General features: G+C 38.2%; 1 protein-coding gene across 2 annotated transcripts in view; it reads right to left on the bottom strand.

Moving 5' to 3' along the window:
- Positions 1 to 261: 261 nt before the first annotated feature.
- The window catches only part of brat1 (BRCA1-associated ATM activator 1), a 37,331-nt gene continuing 12,581 nt past the window's right edge, over positions 262 to 25,011 (bottom strand). For both annotated transcript variants that reach the window (XM_017717748.1, XM_017717749.1), the window contains exons 5-14: positions 23,114 to 23,495; positions 19,026 to 19,145; positions 18,766 to 18,854; positions 17,942 to 18,039; positions 15,215 to 15,395; positions 10,217 to 10,290; positions 10,025 to 10,109; positions 7,995 to 8,093; positions 7,704 to 7,861; positions 262 to 1,616 (exon numbers count right to left, since the gene is read on the bottom strand). In XM_017717748.1, coding sequence (XP_017573237.1) covers positions 897 to 1,616; positions 7,704 to 7,861; positions 7,995 to 8,093; positions 10,025 to 10,109; positions 10,217 to 10,290; positions 15,215 to 15,395; positions 17,942 to 18,039; positions 18,766 to 18,854; positions 19,026 to 19,145; positions 23,114 to 23,495 — 2,006 coding nt within the window. In that variant the 3' untranslated portion in view covers positions 262 to 896. The remainder of the gene's footprint in view (positions 1,617 to 7,703; positions 7,862 to 7,994; positions 8,094 to 10,024; positions 10,110 to 10,216; positions 10,291 to 15,214; positions 15,396 to 17,941; positions 18,040 to 18,765; positions 18,855 to 19,025; positions 19,146 to 23,113; positions 23,496 to 25,011) is intronic.

Raw genomic sequence — 25,011 nt, 5'->3', positions numbered from 1 at the left:
CAGGCTTTCTGTCAGCTTGAACCTGTCTGGCGATTCTCATTTGTCCTCCATCAACAATTTGTCTGCAGAACTACTAATCACTGGATGTTTATAACATTACCTGAAACTGCCTGCTTCATTACAAATATATTTTAGCTTGGCAACTTTTTATTAAAGAAAAATTTGACTTTTCCTTTGGTGTAATGGTGTATAATGACATTATTTTATGTTTTTTCGTTCACCTTATGGCACATAATGAATGACAGGTTACTGACACCAATGTTCCTTCATTGCCATTTATTTTCTCATTTTTATGCTTGACACTTGTATAATAGTTAATATCCCAGTAAAATTGTTCCAATGTGCCAATACATCCGTTTCATTCTCGCTCTCTCACACACACACACACACACACACACACACACACACTACAAAAACACCAAATTACAAAGAATTGCAGAGCAAAATAACAGAAATCCAAGGAAATGTTCAGTTCTGTTCTCAGAAGTGTTATAAAAAAGGACTACATTGTGGGGCCAATTTCACGCAGAATGAGCAACATCAAGCACAAATGAGGCAAAAATTTCTAATTTAATGATAATAAAAAAAAGTATCTTATGTTACCTAGTTTTGACAATTAGTAATAGTCATGATGTAGTATGAACATCAGATCAGGGAATAACTGTACACTTCACCATAGCTGTTGCACTTCAAAAGAGCAATATTAATACTATTACCAACATGACATGCAAGTCTTTGTGTATCCTCTCTTCCATCTTTTGCTTTTATAAAACCTTTGAAATGCCCTGGGCAAACAGCTTCAAGCATGCCACATGCATATTAATCAACGACATGCCCCATTAGCTGACCTGTCCAATGTCCTTTGCTAGCCAATATCAATATTAAATGGCACATCCTTAATAGCAGTCTACCACATTTTCTTCACTCTGCTGTGCTGCAAACAGAATGTCTTCCATTATAGATTGAGGTGAATTGATCACATGATCACTACTAAGTGATGAAATATACTGCATGTCTTCAAGATCTAATAATTCTAATAACTCAAACAGACCCACCTTTTTTGGCAAGTCAGGAACTTGATCTCCATTTTTCATACAATTAGACTCATTACCCTGTTGTTTCTTGTAGCATCTTTGAAGCATTTCTTCACTCCAACTGCACCCGCTTATTTCAAGGGTAAGATCACTGTGGCCAGCACTGAAGGTCTCCCTCATAAATGTTTGGAGCTTCAGCAAGAGTGCACAGGCTTTCTCAGAGACAGGTCTGTCACATTCAAATAAGCATTTCAACAGCAAATCAAACAGCCCTAAAACCATCAGCTCATTAAGTGCTTGCTTTATGCCTGTCCTATCAGAAGACTGGAAGGTATGGATGGAATATGGACAGCAATTTAATAAGGAATCCATCAACACATCTGCTAACTCCAGCGTGTGAACTTTCACCTCCCAGTCAAAGTCACTGCTACCCAGTGACAACACTGAACTCAGAGTGTGGTCTAATGCTGTAAAAACAAGGGTGCTTTTCAGCCATGATGTGAAGACCTTCATTACAGCACGACGGGGGAAGCTGTCAGTGTCTTCGGTTAGAATGGTCAGCAGATGTTTAACTGCTTCCTCCTGAAAAAATATGAAAGAAAACAACACAGAGATGAAAGCTAGGCTTGCCGTTGTAGCTCAGGAGCAATGTTAAACAATTGGCAATGCAGGCCTGGTAATAATTAGTGATGGTCATTTACAGTAATGTTGTGATGAAGTATACTTACACTAATTAAATGAGTAATCGATTACTTAACAAAAAATTAACTATGACCTGCATGAAAATTACTAACCACAAAGAAAAAATCCTAGCACATTAAAAAAAAAAAACAAAAAAAAAAAAAAAAAAACCAAACAAACAAAAAAAAACTAAAAACAAAAACCTAAAAACTGCATCATATACACACCCACATAAATAAACACACACAACCACATTTTCTTAGCCGCTTCTCCCTCAGGGTCGTGGCTACACATATATATACACATACACACAAACTATTTATATACACTGCTCAAAAAAAATAAAGGGAACACTCAAATAACACATCCTAGATCTGAATGATCTAAATATTCTCATTGAATAATTTGTTCTGTACTTCATCTTGCAGGAACTGCTGACACACTCCAGCCACATGAGGTCTAGAATTGTCCTGCACTAGGAGGAACCCAGGGCCAACCGCACCAGCATATGGTCTCACAAGGGGTCTTAGGATCTCATCTCGGTACCTAATGGCAGTCAGGCTACCTCTGGCGAGCACATGGAGGGCTGTGCGGCCCTCTAAAGAAATGCCACCCCACACCATTACTGACCCACTGCCAAACCGGTCATGCTGAAGGATGTTGCAGGCAGCAGATCGCTCGGGCATCGGGCCCTCATACCATCCTCATGGAGTCGGTTTCTAACCGTTTGTGCAGACATATGCACATTTATGGCCTGCTGGAGGTCATTTTGCAGGGCTCTGGCAGTGCTCCTCCTGTTCCTCCTTGCACAAGGCAGAGGTAGCGGTCCTGCTGCTGGGTTGTTGCCCTCCTACGGCCTCCTCCACGTCTCCTGGTGTACTGGCCTGTCTCCTCGTAGCGCCTCCAGCCTCTGGACACTATGCTAACCTTCTTGCCACAGCTCGCATTGACGTGCCATCCTGGATGAGCTGCACTTTTGAGGGTTGTAGAGTCCGTCTCATGCTACCACGAGTGTGAAAGCACCACCAACATTCAAAAGTAACCAAAACATCAGCCAGAAAGCAGAAAGGTACTGAGAAGTGGTCTGTGGTCCCCACCTGCAGAACCACTCCTTTATTGAGTTTATTGCTAATTGCCAATGATTTGCACCTGTTGTCTGTTCCATTTGCACAACAGCTGTGAAATTAATTGTCAATCAGTGTTGCTTCCTAAGTGGACAGTTTGATTTCACAGAAGTTTGATTTACTTGGAGTTATATTGTGTTGTTTAAGTGTTCCCTTTATTTTTTTGAGCAGTGTGTGTGTGTGTGTGTGTGTGTATGTATATATATGCATATATATGCACACACATACACACACACACACACACACACACCACAGGTGTGCAGGTACATGATTCGTTCATCAAGGTGCAAACAATGTAAGTGTACCCTCAAAGGTGCAACAGTGCTTACCTTAAGCAAGTTTTTCCTAGCGGAAAGTAGACATTTGTATGTTTTTATAAACTAATATTTTAAAACAGAACATTAAATATAAAGCCTGGAGACAAGTTGGGGTATGTGGAATCAGTACAATCAGTAGAAAATATAATTTCAATTAATTTTGGTACAGTTATGTTCCCTGACTAAAGGTACTGAGATGTACCCCTGAGGGTCCCACCACAGTGACAAAATGGGTACTGCCCCAGTGACGATGTCATACCTTTTTTTTTGTAGGGGATTTTAATATTCACTTTGAGAAGGTAGACGACCCACTAAAAAAGGCATTTACCTCAATCCTAGACTCTGTTGGTTTTACCCAAAATGTAACAGGGCCTACACACTACTGCAGTGACATGTTAGATTTAGTTGACACTAGGTCATAACATAGACAAGCTTAATATCCTACCACAAACCACAGCAATCTCCGACCATTTCTTAATTTCATATGAGCTACGACTTAGCCATAATATATATACGTCCCCTCGTTATTCAACAAAGCGCTCAATAAAACCTTTTACCGCCCTACAATTTATAGAAAATATTCGAGTCATCAACCCCAGTCTCTGCTGCATCAGACCCAATGGAACTAGATTTACTAACCGATTATTTAGAAAATACCTTACGATCCACTTTAGAAAATGTGGCCCCACATAAAATAAAAAGAAGGCAGAAAAAGCCCCGTGGTACAACGATAAAACCCGGACCTTAAAACAAACAGCTCAGAAATTAGAGCGGAAAAACCAAACTGGAAGTGTTCCACACTGCCTGGAAGGACAGCCTTATAGAGTATAGAAATGCTCTCACTAAAGCTCGCTCAGCATATCTGGCCTCGCTGATCAAGAATAATAAATATAATCCTAGAGTTCTGTTTAGTGTGATTTCCCAAATCACAAAAAATCAGGCAGGTACTGAACCAGAAATTCCAGCAACTCTCACTAATGAAGTTTTTATGGACTTCTTTAATAATAAAATTGAAAATATTAGACAACAAATTCAACCCACAGTATCAAATTCAAATCCAGCTTGGCTGTCATCTGACTTGGCTGATATAGAACAAAACACAGCTGTAGAAAAGAGCCTGGAAACTTTTTACCCACTCCCACAGCTAGAGCTAGAGAAGATTATCTCTTCTGCAAATTGCATACTCGATGCAATTCCATCAAAATTACTCAAAGAAGTCCTGCCAGTCATTATAAACCCTATTTCAACTATTGAAAACTCATCCCTTAGTCTGGGCCATGTACCCAAAGCTTTTAAACTAGCAGTTATCAAACCTCTGATCAAGAAACCAAATCTTGATGTTACCGTTTGGTCTAATTACAGGCCTGTTTCTAACTTACCGTTTATATCAAAGATCTTAGAAAAAGCTGTGGCCCAACAACTTAGTTCATATCTACACATATATGAAAAATTTCAATCTGGATTCAGGCCACACCACAGCACTGAGACGGCTCTAGTTAAGATAAGTAATGATCTTCTTCTTGCCTCTGATCAAGGCTACATATCTCTCTTAGTGCTACTTGACATTAGCGCAGCTTTCGATACAATAGACCACAATATTCTCTTAGAAAGGTTAGAAGACATGGTTGGAATCACAGGGACGGCCCTATCATGGTCCAGATCTTACCTATCAGAATGTTATCAGTTTGTTAGGTAAACAATTTATCTTCCAATTATTCAAAAGTGAGATTTGGAATTCCGCAGGGGTCTATATTAGGACCATTATTATTTACACTATACATGTTACCGTTAGGCACAGTTATAAGTAACCATGGCGTAAACTTTCATTGTTATGCAGACGATACTCAGCTGTACATATCAGCCAAGCCTGATGACAAATACAGGTTAAAGAAAATGGAGGACTGTGTAAAAGACGTGAAAGGCTGGATGTCATGTAACTTCCTCCTATTAAACAGTAACAAAACAGAGGATCTCCTTCTGGGTCCAAAATTAGCAAGAAGTAAATTACCAGATTTAATCTTAAATCTCGCCGACTTTCCAGTTACACCTGGATCAGCAGCAAAAAATCTTGGCGTTATAATTGATTCAGATTTATCATTTGATCAACACATAGGCAGCATCACTAGGACAGCTTTACTACATCTTCGCAACATTGCCAAGATCAGAAATGCCCTGTCTCTGCGTGATGCAGAAACACTAGTACACGCTTTTATTACTTCTAGGCTAGACTACTGTAACTCCAACTAGTCCAAAACGCCGCAGCCAGGGTCCTCACTAAAACTAGAAAATTTGAGCATATTAGTCCAGTGCTATCATCACTTCATTGGCTGCCTATTAAATTCCATATTGATTATAAAATCCTTTTATTGACGTATAAAGCCCTACATGGTCTCGCTCCCGAGTACTTACAGACCTTGTTTCTCATTATGAGCCATCACGACCACTCAGATCACAGAGTGCTGGCTTATTAATAGTCCCCAGAATTCAGAAGGTTTCAGCTGGGGAAGAGCTTTTTCTTATAAAGTCCCCAAACTCTGGAATGATCTTCCAGAAACTGTTCGGGACTCAGACACAGTCTCAATCTTTAAGACTAGGCTGAAAACTCACTTGTTCAGTTTAGCTTTTGGTAGCTAATGTTCCCCCTTAGATAAAGGCAGCAGATCCAGGGGTCCATAAACACAGGGAATTATAGTAAACTGAGACGCTGGTGCTGTCGTCCCGCTGCTCGCATGCGGTCACTCAAGTTTGTGGACGGTGGAGCGGAGGGATGCCAAACTGTTTCAGAGTGCTGCCGTGTCTGTGTGTCCTTCTGGTTCTCTCCTGTTAGTTAAGCTGTCATAGTCAGATCTGCCGGAGTCGTTAGCCACACTCTGTAAATCTTTACATTCCCTGTTTATGTACAAACGGATAGAATAAAACTAATTCCATCTACCTGCTTTCTTTCCGAGTATACAATCACCCATATGTCCGCCTGGACACTGAAGGACGACCGACTGTTGAGCCCTCCTGCTACCCGCTTCAGACCAGCTGCCCATGCCCCAGCTACCACCACCTGCCTTGGACGAGCTGCCCACCCTACACTGATGTTCTCATAGACTCCTAGTTATTCCTAATGCCAATATTACTGCTGTTAATATTAGTAATATAATCATTTGTAGGTAGTTTGACCAGAGGAGGATGGGTCCCCCCTGGTGAGCCTGGTTCCTCTCAAGGTTTCTTCCTCAGTTCTGAGGGAGTTTTTCCTTGCCACTGTTGCCCCTGGCTTGCCCACCGGGGGGTTTCTGTACATTCTTACAGTCCTGTTGAAACTTTGTCTTTTCCGAAATTCTGTAAAGCTGCTTTGTGACAACATCCGTTGTAAAAAGCGCTATACAAATAAATTTGATTTGATTTGATTTCTGAGAGTGTGTAAGTTTTGTGGTTGGTAGATTTTTCAGTTTATGAGGAGCTTGATCAGAGACTACAACTGTCACATTCCTGAACCCATTGAAGAAGATGCTTATCCATTAAAATATAATCAATACGTGAGAACCTTTTGTGAACAGCTAAATAGAAGTCGTACTTATGAGCAGTAAGGTTAAGTCTGTCAAACATCAGCGATACCTTAAGTATTAAGAAACAGCTGAATTGCGAGAGCAGCTTTAGAAACTCCCACGGTTATCAGAGCTATGGTTCAGTCTAGGGTCCAACACACAGTTCATGTCTCTGCCAATTAACAAATGGTTCATTTGGAATCTGGTAATGAGGAAATTAAATTAGTAAAGAACGCAGCATCGTCCCATTTGGGGGCATAAAAACTGGCTAAAGTAACTAGGGTGTCATAATTTTCCCATAAAGTGCTGGCTAGGGGCCTGCATCAATTTGGGAAGAAATAAAAGGTACATATTTACTAATAAGAAGTGTTGCCCCCTTTGATTTAAAGTGAAACTTTGAATGATAAACTTCGCCCACTCATCTATTACGTAAACATGTATGATCAGATATATTTTCCTGAAGGAAAGCAATGTCTACGTTCTGGTAAACCTATTATCCACATATCATTATGCCTGGATCTTCCTTCCAAGTTTTCACATTTGTCCTCTAAGACAGCCACCTGGTTTGAAGGTTGCTGTACCGTACGCTGCAAAACCACGTCATCTAAACATTCAGAAAGCCCCTTCTCCATCTCGTTCATTTTGTTACCCATCGCTGCTACCCCGTTATCTGCGGTCTTAAAGTTAGAAAGTTGCCGGACTGTATCTCTAGTTTGATGGCAGACATTTCACTTTTAAGCACCACCCATACTTCATCCTTGAAAATGGTAGCAAAATCAGCTCACAAGCTTTAGCAGGCCCGGTCATTGCAATGTTAATATTACGACCTTCAGTGCTCCTGCTGGCCATTGTTTCTTTTTCTATCCAGTAAATACATGAATTAGATATGAAAAATAACACTTAAATGACAAAATGTTCTGAAGAGCGCTACAAAACGCCACCTACTCCATTGCTTGCTCACTAGCGCCCCTTTACAATATGTATTTAAAATGGAGAGATTTAAAATGGCTTCACCTGAAGGCTAGTAGAGAGTTGCAGGTCAGTTGTAGTTAACGTCTCCCCAAGAGCAGCCACTGCACTTGCTCGGACATAGCCCTCTACATCTGACAATGATGTGAACAGCACTGAGACCATGCCACAATCATGGAGAGCTTCAACATATTTACTATTGCCTGGGGGGAGAAGAAAAAAAAAAAAAAAGACTGTTTATGTTGCCAATAAAGATCCACTTCCTATGACAACGTTACAAGATTACATGATTCAGGGCTGACAAAGGTTGGGGAATGATTCTTATCACTGTGGTACCTTTAAGTGTAGCGGTGAGCTGCATAATAAATTCAAGAGTGGAATCTCTCACTTCCCATCGTCCATCACACACATGCTTTTTCAATAAAGGGAAGAGGTCTGAAACACATACAAACAGTTGCTCAATGTCTGTATTAAACCAGTACGCAAGTAATTATAAACCCAAAGAAACTTGTTTTGTTTACTTACAATATTCAGGAAAGAAAGCAGATTTACATAATTGGATTTGGCACAAGTAATAAAGAACCTTATTTTCATGGGTGCATAAAAGACTTGGTACAATTTCCTGGTACCACTACAAAATCTTTGTATTTGTATGACCATTTCTAATGCATTATGAATACATGAATCATAGGAAGAGATGGCAGCTGTTTTATGAATAAGGCCTGCCATACCTGATCATATGCGCCTTGTGCTGAGAACTTCAAGCTCTAAAATGATACATTTTGCCTCTGTTGAGCTGTTTGCCTGACCTTAGTACTGCCTGGAATTGTTTGCCCATCAATGCATGTCAGAATCAAATGAGAACCAGAAACACTTTGCAGGCAAGTACAACAGGCATACAAATAATTTGCTTTAGCAACATGCATGGCCAGGGGTGGTGCCACACCTCAAAAAGTGATGGGGCAAAGTTTATTGCCACAAACAACCAACCCCTGCCATATGCACCCTGTTGTGGAGCTCGGCATATGCACAGTAGAACAATTGAAAAACACTACAAACTATAGCACTACAACCTTTATAATGTCTATGGTTCTGCTCAGATAAGCAGATTAACTTTGCAAGCTAACATCTCATGTCTTAGTTTAACAAAGTAGCAGTATTAAAATATTAAACTGTTTTTGTGCATTGCAGTAAACACATTTCTTCTACATTAGTAAACCGCAGCGGTCCTCTCACCAAACATGAAACCGCAAGGGTTTCTTTAGGTAAGTGTCCTAAACTCAATCAAAGAAAAAAAAAGTCCCAATTCTTTGAAAAGTCATGAATCAAATCCCTGCTCACTCCTGTGGTTCTGGCATCCGTGCATATTGCAGGTAAAATGCAAAAACATACAGGATGTGTAGATCTTACATTAAAAAAAAAAAAACTTACTAGACATATATAATACATTATATTAGACTTATTAGACAATATACTACATTATAATATCAGATTCATACTTAAGTGATTATAAAATTTAAAGTTATAAGAGTAACTGACTGCTTTTTACTCCTGTACATCAAATATTGGAATAATGCATGCGTGGTGGTTCGAAATAAAATTGAAATAAACAGTCTACTAGCTTTTTTCATTTTATTAAACTTGCACCACAGAACAGCAGAGTGCATAAATGCACAAGTTTGCCGTCCTAAAGTGTGTGTATGAAATAAAATACCCAAAGCTATTCTAAACATGCTAGAGTTGCCATAAGCAGTAATAAACTCACAGTGGGAAACTGGATGTTAGCTTAATATTTTACAACATTTAATGGAAATCCCACTGAGTGCTAAAGGAAACCAGAGCACATGTAAAAATTCATTTATATGAAAGGAAAATAAAAAGGAAAATGAAAAAAACAGGAGTTTTCAAAAAAGACACATGCTATGGGTCTGAAAGGATACTTGGCCATCAACAAACTGTTACTGAATAAACGTCAACAACCACTACAACGTCAACAACTATGTCAACAACAACAACAACAACAACAACAACGTCAAAGTCAACAACATTTGAAAATTAAACCAAGGAGCACAGTTCTCAAAATAATAGACTGGCACCCGACAGCCCAGATCTCACCATCACTGAATGTGTTCAGAAAATTTTCAACTTATTTCACCAAGTATTGAAAAATGTCATATTTTGTGCTCTTCTTTGTAATTGTTTGTTAAATATGTTTTCTCCTTTGCTGTTCCCTGATGCTTGTAACTTCATGGCAAATTTACAATAATGAGTACAAACCAATGAGCCAAAACATGAGTGCATCCAGCTTTTAACCCTAACCCTACAGTCTTACAGCCACTGTGCAACAAAACTCAGGGGGTGCTTACCATGATGGACAGTCTTCCATAAATCAGTGGAGGGTGAACATATGCTAAACCATTTAAGAATGGCTTGATGTGTTTTCTTCAAGACCTAGGAAACAAAAAACTTGGCAATGACCTGTAAAATAATGAATGCTACACAGAAATAGAATGGAATTATTAGGAAATAAATATTTTCTTTACTCAAGGCAGACTTACTGTGGCATGCACATCAGGACACTGCAGATATAGCAGAAGAACTGCAAGCGCCTCATGAACTGTGTCCGCATTCTCTACAAAATGACAAACATTCAAAATTGCCATTCCAATATTAATACAACAAAAATAAAAAAAATTTGTATGATTTTTACTTTATGTGTATTTTAGACAATGTTATTCACCTCTTTAACGTATTAAATGTCTCTCAAGTCTAAAACTTAGGCAGTATTTATGTTTTCATACATTCCTGCTACTTCACCAGGGTACACGATATATGACAATATTTGTGGGGAGGAAAAAAAAAAAAAAAAAGCTGAGCTGCTGGCGATAGGACGTCTGTAGCCATCTTGTCTCACGTTATTTAAAAATGTACAAAAGTAGTTTACATAACATGGTTACCAAGTGAGTACAGTGCATGATTTCAAGCCATAGATCAATAAATCAATCTTTCAAATGAATGTTGATGAAACAGGCTTGAACCTGGATTTTTTTTTTTTTTTTACAACACCTGTTGTAAAAAGTGGTATATGAAATATTTGACTTGACTCTTGCTCTTAAGTAGGTTCTCCTTGAACACTGTTAACCTTGGCTTGCTCATGGGAGCTCAGACACCTGTTATAAAACATGCCTGTTGTAAAAAAGTAAAACATCCATATAAATAAATCTGACTTTGACTACCATGGTACACTACATTACTGTCAACTACCTAATTCCAATGATGTTAAAATAAATTAGTTTTTAATACAAAAAGCTCTAGATCCTGTTTTCCTGGGGCTTAAAAAAAATCAAGGATAAACAGCTTTGAACTGAATCTGATCAGTTCATGAATTAAACTTTGATTCTGACCCCACTGGTGGCATCACTTCTGAATCAAAATAATGTCCATAGCTTGTAGAAATGTTCGAGAAATTTTCTTGATTCATGCTCATGACTTTATAGGCCCATAGCTCATTGCATTGTTCAGTGCTGGCTTATGGGGGGTGAGACCAAAATAAACACCTGAGTGACATCTTTTCTTCTGCAAGGTGCTTTAGAAGACATTAGGATTCACTATGGTAACATACCATTATTACATAACTAAATAACTGCACACCTGGGACAAAAAGATGGCTTACAGGGCATTAAAATGCAAGGATGGGGCGAGGTTCACCACTCTGTGAACAACTGCATGAGCAAATAGTCCAACAGTTTAAGAACGTTTCTCAATGTGAAATTGCAAGGAATTTAGGGATTTTATCATCTACAGTCCATAATATCAGATTCAGAGAATCTGGAGAAATCTCTGCAAGTAAGCGGCAAGGCAGAAAACCAACATTGAACGCCCGTGACCTTCGATCCCTCAGACGGCACTGCATTAAAAACTGACATCATTCTGTAATGGATATTACCACATGGGCTCAGGAACACTTCAGAAAACAGAAAAGTTGTTTTTTGGACAAACAGTTTGTGACGGGATGCAGTCAGCCCCAACTACTGCCACCTACAATGTTCCGCAGCAGTCAATACTGGGACCATTTTTTGTTTGTATTTATATGCTTCACTACAACTTACATCTGCACAGAGCCTGATTCATTGGTGTTTTGGAGATTGCTTAGTTAGCAGGCCAAACGTGCTACACCACTACATGGTTGTAGCTAATTACTTTGAATAGATTTAACTGCTTGTAGGATATTAAACATCAACATATTACCTGCTGACAATTTTAGGGCAGGTCCATCTGTACTGGTTAAATATCTTCTGTTGCACACAACACTTTTGTTTCATTCACATGAATGTTTGAAATTCTTTCAAAACATTCTTTCATTTAAGGAACATATTCTGTCACATCTTCATGTCTCAATAACTGTAGTGCTCTTCTTATCTGTCTCGCACTCAACTTTGTTTCTACATTGTAAGTAATTTAATGGATATGTGTAAAGCTCTTGGAGAAGGCACCATATCAGGGCTTCTCAAACTTTTCCAATTTAAAATTATACTGATAATTAAGTGATATGATTTTCCTCGATAAAATACACCATTCTCACACCTCCACATTCTAGCAACAGCCCTGGCAGTGTTTTCTACTGCAAGGAAACGGCACTACTCTGCTGTCGGCAGGAGAAGACACACTACAGAAGACTGATTAGAGAGGGAGGGGCGACAAGTACAACTGAGTCGCCACATATACTTTAGCAACATCTGAAACATGGAGTTATATATTCCATTTGAGTGGAGCGATCAGCAATCTGTTCTCCTGTGACCAAGCGTAAGTGACGAGATCAGTGGCATAACTGTACTGTAGCAAAGTCAACTCACATATTTCTGTACATCCTAACAAACTTTAGCAGCATTAAATCACTTCTGCTCCTCAAAACTAAAGCACTGTTACAGTGCTGGGACAGTCATATTTCCCAAGCAATGAAAGTGAAAGAAAGAAGTGGGTTCATACAGCCCTGCTTTAAACAAAAGTAAACTGAGGAAGCTGTGAGGCATTTCAGAGTGGGAGAGCGCCAACTTTCCAGGCTAGCTTTTTTTTTTTTTTTTTACAGCTGATTAACTTGAAGCAGCGCTCAGTCACTCACACAACAGGGTAAATTGATGTTACTGTAAATCAAACAAGATACAAAAGCTTTTAGTTTAAACAACTGTCTGTTGTTAGATATGTTGTGGTTCACCCCTCAAATTACTATAGAGAAATGCAGACGTCTGGCTAGCTTGTGTTTGAATACTGTGATATGCTCTGACATGGATGTGGTAGGAGTGATGGGAGTAAGGTGGTGTGATCCATCACTGACCTACTGAGCCAACTAATGTTTGCTGTTCATAGTATATTGACACTGTTGAGAAACTAAACAGTTTATCACTGTTTACCACTTGTTTAGCAGCTGTAACAGGATAGCTGAGAACTCGTCACCAAACAGCTAAAAATAAATTTTCCTTCTTACATATGAATATTATAAAAACTGCGGCCGTGCTTTTCCAGCTAATAAAAACCATCTCAGACACTTTCTTCCACTGTCCCACAACAGATTTGTGAAATGTTAAATGAAATAATGATGACATTTATTGCGATATGTATCGATATCTAACGATATGAATTTTGTTCATCATTGTAATATTTTTGGCCATATTACCCAGCTCTAGTTCACAAAGGTCAAAACCAAGCTAACTAAAGAAAAAGGTCTGGTAAGTCCACACCAAACAAAGATCGCTGAGAAAGTTCTCCATCTGCGGCTTGCATCCCAGGCCCGCAGCTACGGTGTCTAAAACAGATGACGTTTAATTAGCCCACAACTGAGATGTTTTTATTCGTATGTCTGTATTAATATCAATTATAATGTGAAAACGTTTCATCCTTAGAATTTAAATTAGTAAGTTAATCTTTTTTCCACTTATGTTTTATGACAAATCCACTGCCTCCTTTTAGTCCCAGGAGGGTGCTTCACGGCCCACAGGTTGAAAAACCCTGCACTATACAATACATATAAATGTCATTCTACACACTTTCCATTTTATCAAGTCCACTTACCCACGTAGGGCAAGTACTTAAAACCACTCAGTAGTTCTACAAATACAGATTGCAGGCCTTCTGTTTCTTTGTATAATTTTTAGCCTGTTGGTGGTTTGCACCTCAATAGGAACGCTACTGATTATTTTATTTGGGTAGTGGATCATTCTCTAACCTGGTGCACATTGTAAATGTAAAGTTAGAGACGAAAGCTCATTACAGCACAATTTGTGTTAAGCTGATTTTACATAGATGCAATACAGCACATATAGTAATCCAAACCACTCCGAGACACTTGTTATTTCACAGTGGAATGTTACATGCGTTGCGAGGCAAATGTAGTTTCTGTTTGCTTTGCACTTTTGTGTAATACAAATGTCTGTACTGTTAGCTTTAATAAACTTTATGTAGACATCACAGCAAATAATGTGACTTGTTGCCTTGACTGTTGCTAGCTTTCTTACCATGTGATGTACAGCTATATGAGGAGGGGGAGATACATGTGGGTCCACAATATTATGGGATTTCTGTCAATCTGTCAAAGAGTTAAAACCACATTTGTTGTCTTGTTTATTAGCCTAGATTACATATTATAACACTACATTTCTTTGCTGTTTCTGCCTAGAAACTGCTCTATGCCTGCACGACATGCATCAAAAATACAATCACCACACTTACCACATCTGGTACGAAATGGGCTTTAGCCATCGTTTTCTGACTTGTGTATGACGAAGTGAATGCTGACAACAATTATCTTTACATGCTTAACCATTAATGATTAGTCCAGGCAACTACTAAAATAAAACCTAAAACATATACTAAAAACTTTTATTTTAAATGGATGAATCCAATGCGCAGTTTAAAATTGTATGCCCAAATAAATAAAATAGAGGAAAATCGTTTTGTATAACAAAAAAAAAAAAAAACCTTTGAAATCTTTAAGAAAAAATTTTCCACAGGACAAAATTTCTGTCATGTCATAAGGCAAAATAAATTAATGTTGTGTTGTCAGGGAACAGACAAGCTCTATGGCAGCCACTGTCATCTCACTACACATCCTGGTTCTAACTCTGAGTAACATTCAGAAACTGAAGTTTACATTGGTACCTCTGTTGCTGCATGTTGAGCACTGAGGACAGCCCACAGCTGATTTTTTTTCCAGCAGCACAACTATATTTCATACAGCTACACTTTAAAAGGAGCCCCAGCTAGAAAGATGTCTTGACCTTAATACAGAATGAATACCTTAAACTACTAAAACATGGTCATATCACTCACAACTGGTAACTCACATTTATACATTACATTTACTCATTCACTGCAAAAAGCACAGAACTGCGGACTGGCAAATGCTCTCCACTATCCATGTATTTTTGTAGTAAATAAAATATTTTGTGTATGAACACATTTTCATAGTTTAGGATATTTAACCCACACTGAGGTCAAACAGCTGAAGTCATCGTTCTTACTTGCAAGTGTTCATTTTAAACAATAACATGGAAGACATTTACCTTTACAGGCAGCAAGGCTTCCCAACACATCCAGGCTGCACCTCTGTACCTTGCAGCAGCCAATAAGATGAGAATAGGTCCCAGCTTTTTGTAAAGTGGTGGAGTGATGACCAAGGCATATCCTTAGAAGTGATATCACAGACAAAGTGATCAGTCGAACAGGAATGTCATCCAAGGGACTCTTGCCAAATAAAAAAGGGAAAAAAAACATAAATATATATATACATATCAGAAAGTCCTGACAATCTTTTTAACAGTATCTCTTACCAATTAATTCCCTGAATGAGCAAAACAAGATCTCTGGGGCCGTATCACACAAAATCTTATCTTTTATCATAAATTAAAATCTGACGAGATCTTTTCAAAAATTTGTCCCACAGAAGTAAATTTTTTTTTATCTTACCTCATCTTCTCAAATTCCTAAACTACTTGATCAAAGTCAACAATCAACTTTCATGTCATGTCTGTTACCAAGAAGCCAACAACACATGCACAGTTGAAATGTAATCGTAAAATAAATAATGTTAAAAATGTTTAAAAGCAAACGTAATAAGAGGTCATAAGAGGGGACAGTAAAGATCTTGTCTGCAGTGTCTGGGATTTTAAAATGCAAAGTTAAAAGAAATCCACAACTGAGACTAAGATTTTGAACATAGATAAATGTAACATCATTATGCTAGTGATAGCGGCATGTCACTGCCTAAAATGATAGAAACGCTAGGTACATGTAAGTGTGGTTATGTGAGTAGTGGATGACCATCAGGGGTGGTTCTTACCAAGTGGATAGTAGATGTGCTACCTGCAGTCTGATAAAGTATGCCCAACAGTCACCTTGTGATACCCTAACTAAAAAAAAATGTAAAAATGAACAAGGGCCCTCCTACCTGACCCATGATCAACTGGATAGTTCTGCTCCATCCTCTCATCAGAGCAGCAAATATGCAGCTTTGACACAAAATCATGGTGGAGTCCTTGCGTAATTTGCAGGGCCTTACGCAACACGCATAGTGACCACATGGGGCTGACTGGCTCTGGCGACGACTATATAACCGCTGCACAGATGTCTACCAGAGAGGAACCTTAGAGGGCAACCCAGGAGGCTGTTATGGCCCTAACGGAGTGTCTAGCAGCAAGTGAGGACAGGGCTGCTACTTGGAGAGCACCAACCCAGTCTCACCTCAGAGAAGCATACAAAAAAAACTGATCCATTCTGGGAAGCCCAACTGCAGCAGTGACATCCTGCAAAGCCAGAACTGGGCACAGTTGGTTCTGTTCATGATCAGTGTGTGAAAGCAGCAGTCACTATATGGGAGCCCAAAGAGGAACCTTCAGGCAAGTCCAGGCAGCTTACCAGGGCTGCCACGTAAACGCTAATCAAAAAGGGGGTCCTTCCTTTGTCAAGCAGGGACTGCAAAAAGAAAGGACTACTTTGACGGTGAACAAGAGCGGATCTATCAGGTTCTTTAAACACCAATCTGCAATGCCTTCCATCTACCTTCATGTAGAGCGCAAGTAGAGGGGGCTCTCACATTCAAAATTGTGTTTCTAACCTCAGGAGAACACAAGTCCATATCTGAATTAAATTTCCAGTGGCTAACCTGGAGCCAACAGGTGTCATTGTGATAAACTGCAGATCGACTGTCTGAGCGGACAAAAACGTGTGCCTTGCAGAGCTGGGAGAAATATTCTAGACCTAGCCAGACCTTGAGAGTCGATATGTTGCCAGGCATCTTGTCTGGACCACCTGTGCCAACAGACAAAGTATCTGGAATTATCTTTTATCACCATCTCCTTGCATATAGGAAACTGGCCCAAAGAAACTAACAGAACATAAGAAGCATCAATTTTTATCTGGCCCTGACCAGGACTTAACGGACTTCATGCAACAGTGTAAGAACATGGGCCAGGTTTATAGCCTGTTCAGTACAGTTCATAACTGTAACAATGCCATGAACATCTCTGAAAAACTTTACAATTACACTGTTGCTTTTGGTAGAAGCAGGGAGCATCATGTCATTTTTGGCTTCCAGTCTCTTCTGCCACTGAGTCAGCAGTATAATTGTGCAGCTCGTGCAAAGGTCGACCAGTGCTTCGAGGAGTTAACCCAATCTGAGGCAGACAGGCACAAGTTATGGCTGCTTGGCAGTAGCTTTAGCTCACATGTAGTAATATTCATATTTTAACTCTTTAACGACCTTGTAATTCGGAGGATCCAGTGGTATTTGAGAGAAGAATGTTCACAGAACAAAATGCATCAGGTTCTGAAGATTTTTATTTAAGACAGGGTGCGATAGAGATGATTTTTTGAAAACCCTATTTATTCTGCCCATAGAGATATGAGGTTTAGACCCGACATTCCTAATATGGGCATAACAACATGGCACAGGCTACAAAATGATGACAGGACTACAGTGGTATATAGTACCACCATATATGCACCTGTGCTCACCCTTGCCACCCAGTGTCAAAATTAAATCATTGCAATACATCTTCAATAATAAACTACACACCAATATAGCCCCTACAGTATGGATCCAATGCAGTATAGCATAGGTAGAGGTAGTAGTCACTGCACAGATAACTATTCACAAAAAAAAAAAATCTTTTACCATTTCTTTTAGTTGTAATGATTCATTGTTATAATAAAACAGGATGCATCCATGATTTGACCTTCGCACAAGACATTAGCAATGAGACAGATCAGCGCTATTCCGTAGGGTAACCTACCTTGCATACAAGATCAGCTATGCTGGACAGACTTTGAGTAATCAGGGGGACACAGGATATTCTCTGGGTTAATTGTTCCTCAAAGAGTGAATCATAATCTATCAAAAATATAAAAAAGTTTGTCAGCAAAACTCTTAATGATTTGTTTTTTAACACAGTACATACATATATGATGGAGCATATTCAAGGGTGCAATTTATTAAAATATATATATAATCCATCATATTTGAAGGATTTACAGCCGAAAATGAAAATCATTACTTATCACAATTTTGTGCTCTTTATCCCAAGCCATGAGTATCAGCCTTTAGCTTCAAATCTACTCAGACTCCAATCATGTACAAAGAATCCATCTAGCCAAAACGGCTATTAATGCTAATGCTAATTTGGAACATCTTAGTAGACAACCTGCTACATCAGCCACCCTCAATGGAAGGAAATACATCATTGGATGCTCAAGTAAATGTATTTTGAGAATGTCTGGTCATTTCTAGTTTTTGGGCACAGACTTAAATGTCAAGTCTAACATATGCTTCTTACAATGAGTCTTAATATTTTTTCATAAACTTAACTTTTAAGTTTTTTTTTCTCCTCTTGCAATTACTTACAAACTAGGTTCAGGATAGCTCCATAAAACTGTATAGGTAAGCTTTCATCACAGTTGGTTTGCAAACTTTGTGTGCAAAGTGTCAAACTCCGTTAATGTCCAATACAGCCCTAAAAGTATAAAAGGATCTGCATCTTTCTCCTTAATTGCACTGATCATGGAATGCTTTCTTCTAAGATATGTACATGTAAGAAGTGGAGAAAGGGTGTTCCCAAACCTGGTCCATGAGGCTGAAGAGAGCATGATGTGACAAAAAGTAGAGGATGGAGGAGGACATTTGTTGCTTTCCTTTCTAAAGTCTCAGGGCTAAAAGAACAAAAGAATAAAAGCAAGACAGAAAGAAAATAATAAACAAAAAGAAAGAAAACGAAAGAAAGACCGAACAAAAGAAACAAAGAAAGAAATATGTCAATAGCAGCAGTGGTAACATGGTGTTTTTAAGATAAAGTAATGCAAATGCTCCTCTTTTTTAATCACCAGTTCTCTAGTTGTAGGATCAGCGCCGCACATTGCACAGATGTGTTTGCATTTCTTGAACACAACATGGCTTCCATCAGTGCCTCCACTCTACACTCTGGTTTGATGAAAAGTGGACTCCTTTTAAACAGAGAAAGCACAACTATGAATGAACCACTTGTACATTTATAGTTAAATCATTTATAATCAAAAAGTAGTATAGAAAATACAATCCCATTTCCAAAAAAGTTCGGTGCTGTGCAAAATGTAAATAAAAATAAAACTCAACAATGTGCAAATCATCATTTAAATCCTCTATTTCACTGAAAATAGTACAAAGACAAATGTTGAAACTGAGAAATTGTATTTTTGTTTAAAATGTATACCCACATTGAATTTGATGCTAGCAATATCTTCCAAAAAAGTTGGGACTGGGGCATTTTTACCATTGTGCTGCATCCCCATCTCTTTTAACAACAATCTGTAAGCATTTCGGAACTGAGGACCGAGAACTGCTGTAGTTTTGAAAGTGACATGTGTTCCCATTTTGCTTAACATAGGATTTCAGCTGCTCAACAGTTCAGGGTCTCTTTGACTTGTTTTTCATTTTATAAATGTGCCAGTGACGGATCTGAATTCTCCTGCCGATATACATCTTCCCTGAAAAAGATGTCACCTGGATGGCAGCATATGTTGCCAAAATATATATATATAAAATTCAACATTAATGGTGCCTTCACAGATGTGCCAGCCACCCATGCCAATGTGCACCAATGCACCTCTATACCATGATGAATACTGGATTTTGAACTGTGCACTGATAAACTCACAGAACACTTTTACACTTCCCCTCAGTCCATTTCAAATGAGAAGGTGGCAGCATTTCTCTGTTTCAACATTTGATATGTTGTCATTGAAGTACTTTAAATGAAACATGGGTTTAAATGATTTGCACATCATTGTATTTTGTTTACATTTTTCACAGTCCCAACTTTTTTGGAAATTCACTCATAAATGCTACATATTCAATCTAATCTGCCATTTATTACTTTTACTGAGAGAAGACTCAATACAAACATTGAAAATGTGTTTAAAATGGTTTAACTGCAGGGAAGGTGCTGTAGAGTGTGCAGCTAACTCTTACAGGCTGCATGGCTTTTTTCACAACTTTTAGTATCACTTAAAGAGTACCCTTAAAAGGCATTTTAAAGCAGAGCATGTGTCTTGAGTATGAACAACTATTGCACAATGAGGAACAATAAAGATTTGGCAAAAGTTTCAGTCAGCAGGGACTCACTTTTGGCATGGTTAGTGAGTGGCATGGCAAGCTGGCAACATGATTTGTTAATTACTTATAATGTGCCTGTTCATGTCGTAGTTCATAGTTTTGCCAATTTACACCTATTGTAGCTTGGAATGCAACAGCGTTGTATGTGGGCAGAAACATGGACCCTGTATTTTTTTCAGCATGGGCAGTATTCCTTATTACAGTTACCACTGCCAGTGAAAAAAAAGCCATCTTTAGGCTAAGAAATCAAAACAAACCCATCAGAGACAAAGCAACAACATCAAGAGTGGCCAAATGTCATCATAAAATAAATAGTTCAGAAACACCAAAATGCCCAGAAAACCACAGAAAACAACTGTGAGATGACAGATCAATTATTTTCCTAGAAAAGAAAATCCTGATCCTGAACCTGAAAAATAATAAAAGCCCAGGAACAGATGGATTTATTAATTATCCATCCATCCATTTTCTAAGCCGCTTCTCCGTCAGGGTCACGGGGGGGTGCTGGAGCCTATCCCAGCAGTCTTCGGGCGGAAGGCAGGATACACCCTGGACAGGTCGCCAGTCCATCGCAGGGCAATTATTAATTAATTTTACAAAATCTTTGAATTTTATATTTGATATTGATTTGATATTTTATCTCCCCTGTTATTAAATGCATACCATCATGCGCTTGAGTTTCAAGTTTTAGCCCCCTCCTGGAAAGAAGCAACCATAGTAGTAATACATAAAGAAGACCCTACTGAATGCCAATCTTATAGACCTATATCACTACTGAATGCAGATTTGCATTAATGCAGTATTTTAACAGCAATCTTGGCTAGATGTGTCAGTAAGATTATTACCCAAATTATCCATCCTGATCAGACTGGTTTTATCACCAGAAGACACTAGGTAGATAACATCAGAAGATTACTTAATATAATGTCACATCAAAAAGATAAAGAAAAAGAAGCAATAATTATATCATTGGATCAAGAAAAGGCCTTTGATCGTGTATAATTGCAATATTTGTTTCAAACAATAAAACGGTTTAAATTTGGCCCCAACTTCATACATTGGATACAGACATACTATTCAGACCCACAGAGTTAATGGGTGTAGGTCAGAGAAATTTCCATTAGAACGCGGATGTAGACAGGGCTGTTCTCTCGCCTCTTTTGTTTTCAATTTGTATTGAACCACTAGCACAGCTCATCAGAGATGATAATAATATAAAAGGAATCAAAATAAAGAACAAATTATCCCTTTATGCATATGATCTACTATTGTACTTAACACAACCAATAGTAGCAATACCACAATTAAAGAAATATATTTCTCAGTATGGATACTATTGAGGATATAAAATTAATGTGGAAAAAACAGAAGCTATGGATATTAATGGGAAATTACCACAAAGTATATATAATTCCTTAAATATAAAGCAGAGATGGGAATCAGAACTAAATGTGGACATAACACAGAGTACTTGAAATGAAATATGCACCGAAGCAAGTCTAGTGACCAATTCAAACATCTGGAGAGAATTCAAATGGAAAGTCATCACATGAATACCAGAAATGGTGTCAAAAATAGGTCTAACACAACAGTTCATGTTGTAGACATTGTGGCTCTCAAATTGGAATCCATGCTCACATATTTTGGCTGTGCCCCAAGTTACAGATGTTCTGGAACGAAGCACTTGATGCTCTTAAGGAAGTGCTTCAGCAGAATATTCCACAAGATCCTAGAGTAGCAATACTGAGAGTAATACCGGATAACTTGGAGGGAAGATCTAAGAAATACCTTCTAGAAATATTACTAACAGTAGCTCTGAAATGTATTAACTGGACGAATCCAATCCCTCGCACATATAATTTATGGATCCAAAAGGTGTGGGATGTCTACCAAATAGAGCAAATAACATACTTAAGAATTTAAAAAGATATATTTACAAAGAGATGGAGCCCTGTTATAGATCTACTAATGCAGTGAGAAATCCTGTTTTTTTTTCCCTTAAATGATTTGTCTATTTATTTGTTTACTTTTTAGACAATCGGGTTTTGTTCTCACTTCATTTTCATTATTTTTTTTTTTTATTATGTTATTGCCTACTTTTACTACTTTTATTTTGGAGCAGATCCCCTTTGTTGCTAATTTATGTAATAATAAAGATTGAAGAGTGTATAGATATAACTTGTATTCTTTTAGTTTTTTTTCTTTCATGGAAACATTGTAATACTGTTAAGAAAATAAATAAAAACTAAGTTTAAAAAAATTATAAATAAAAAATCCTCAGGAATCCCAGGAGTTGGGCGTATCTGTGTTAAAGACTTCACCACAATAAATACAGAGGTAAATGCATGATGTAAACTATTGGTAACCACTGGTGAGCTAAAACTCAAAAACATGAAGCTCAGATTAGATTTAGCAAAATCATAAAAAAAGAGCCTGTATAAGACTGGAACATCTTATGGACAGATGAGTCAAAGATCAACTTGTACCAGAATGATGAGAAGAGAAGGGAGAATGGATCCATTCAAATTCAACCAAATGCTTCACAACTCATTGGACACTGCTTCACAGTGCAGATGCAGTGCAATGAACTGAAGCATACAGTGAACCAGACACTCAAATCATGTAAAATGTACATGTAAAATCATGTATGCCTCTAAAAACTACTTCATATAAATGCATCATAATATTTCATGAAATACATAATATTTAGATAATATACATCTCCATGATTTCATTACAAAGAAGCATTGACAAATTTCCCTTTAGGTACTACAGCAGCCTATTATCTGTCTGCTCTTTCAAACAGTATTAAAAGACTCACCTTGCAGAAACTTGAAGAACTGCCATGATATGCTGAGTTAAAGAGCCGTCATGCAGGTTTGCTAGCAGCTCCAGAGGTTCCAGAACATGTGTCCACAGCATTTCCTTCAGAGGTTCTCTGCACTGGGTAAGAACTACAGCAAGCTGCCTTAAGCCTGAGAGGACAACAGCCTGTTCCTCTGAAGCTAATGACTTTGCCATATGGATCATTACTTTTGTTGTAACTGATGCCCAGTCAGTGCTGGCAGGAGAGTTTTGTGCCACACTCTCAAAATCGTTGCTTAACATAGTGGAATTTAAAAAGTGTGCTAAAACTTGATTGGTCAAAGAGGCAATGAAGAGGCTTTTGTCATTCTGTAGATACAAGACCAGCTTAACAAGATCTGCAAGTAAAACACAGGAAAGCATATTAACTGAGGAAAATGTTGTACATTTCCAAAAAGAAAAACAACATGACAACAAAGCAACAAAATAATCTAATACACTACTTAGTGCGATTAGACCTTTTTGAATGTAATATAATGAGATAATACCAGCTAAAGCCACAACTCCCTAAGGATTATTTAGGAAAAATGCAAAGTTTAGATAACAGCTGTAGCTTTTATCCTTGTTCCTATACTTGTATGCATAAATATATTGCACTGCACGTTGTGCTTATATAGTTTCTGCAACTTTGCTCTGCAACACCAAATGATGCTTTGAAACCTGATTTTGGTCTATCCCATGTAAAGCACACTGCAAATACCAGGAAGGGAAAAGTAAATGTTTTCATATTAGTATACAGGACAGTGACAATTTTTCGCATTGTTTACCACCACACTAGATTTTAAATGAAGTAGTCTGTGTATGATTGAAGTGTAGACTTTTCTGCTAATTTAAGTGGTTAACAAAAATATTGCATTAGGAATTACAGCCATTTTGTACAGTCCATCCACTTCCACAGGCTCAAATATATTTGCACAGTAGATTGCAAAGGGGTTTCATGGCCAGATGTACCCATTTCCTCATTACTGCATGACAAATTAAGGAGATGAAAAATCTGGAGTTGATTCTTGGCAAGATTCTTGGTAATTTGGTGTTGAATATGCATTTGGCCAAGCCAATAATTTGGTGATAATTTGGTGAATTTTGCTGATCTCAACAGCACCAAAGGCCTGGAAGACCACAGAAGACACTTAAAATGGATGAACACAGAAAAAACCCCTTTGCAACATCGTCAAGGACATTCTAGAGGAGGTTGTGGTATCACTGTCAAAGGCTACAATCAAGAGATGGCTTCACGATTGTAAAGTTAACCTGAGTATGCAAACCACTGGTAACACACAAGAAAAGAAAGGACACATCAGACTTTGCTAGAAAACATCTCAAAAAAGAATGCCAAGTTCTGGAACAAAAGTAGACAGTATTATGGCAAGGGCATGTATGGCTGCAAATAGAACGGTCACTGGTGTTTATTGATTACATGAATTCTGACCAGAAGTAGCAGGATGAATTCTAAAGTGTGTAAATCTATCATTTCTGATTCAGTCAAATGCGTCAAACCTGATTGAACAGCACTTCACAGTACAGATTAATAACATCATGAAACCAACCCCAGGAGTTTAAGAAATGTTCTTAAATGGCCGAGTCAGTCATCATACTCAACCCAATTGAGAATGCTTTTTACCTACTTTAAAGACAAAACTGAGGACTGAAACACTCACAAACAAGCAGCAACAGAAGGTGGCTGCAGAAAAGACATTTATGTCATTCAGTCCATAGGTTCCAGACTTCAGGCAGTCATAGACTGCAAAGAATTTGCCTCCAGGTAACACAAAAACAGAGGGACTACGTAAATAATGACCATCATTTCTATACAGTTCTAGACAGTTCAATTTTTGTTAAACCTGTTGAATTAAA

Source organism: Pygocentrus nattereri, chromosome 12 (assembly GCF_015220715.1).
Source record: "Pygocentrus nattereri isolate fPygNat1 chromosome 12, fPygNat1.pri, whole genome shotgun sequence".
In the NCBI taxonomy this organism is placed as follows: Eukaryota; Metazoa; Chordata; class Actinopteri; order Characiformes; family Serrasalmidae; genus Pygocentrus; species Pygocentrus nattereri.
This window is presented reverse-complemented; position numbering and strand designations above follow the sequence as displayed.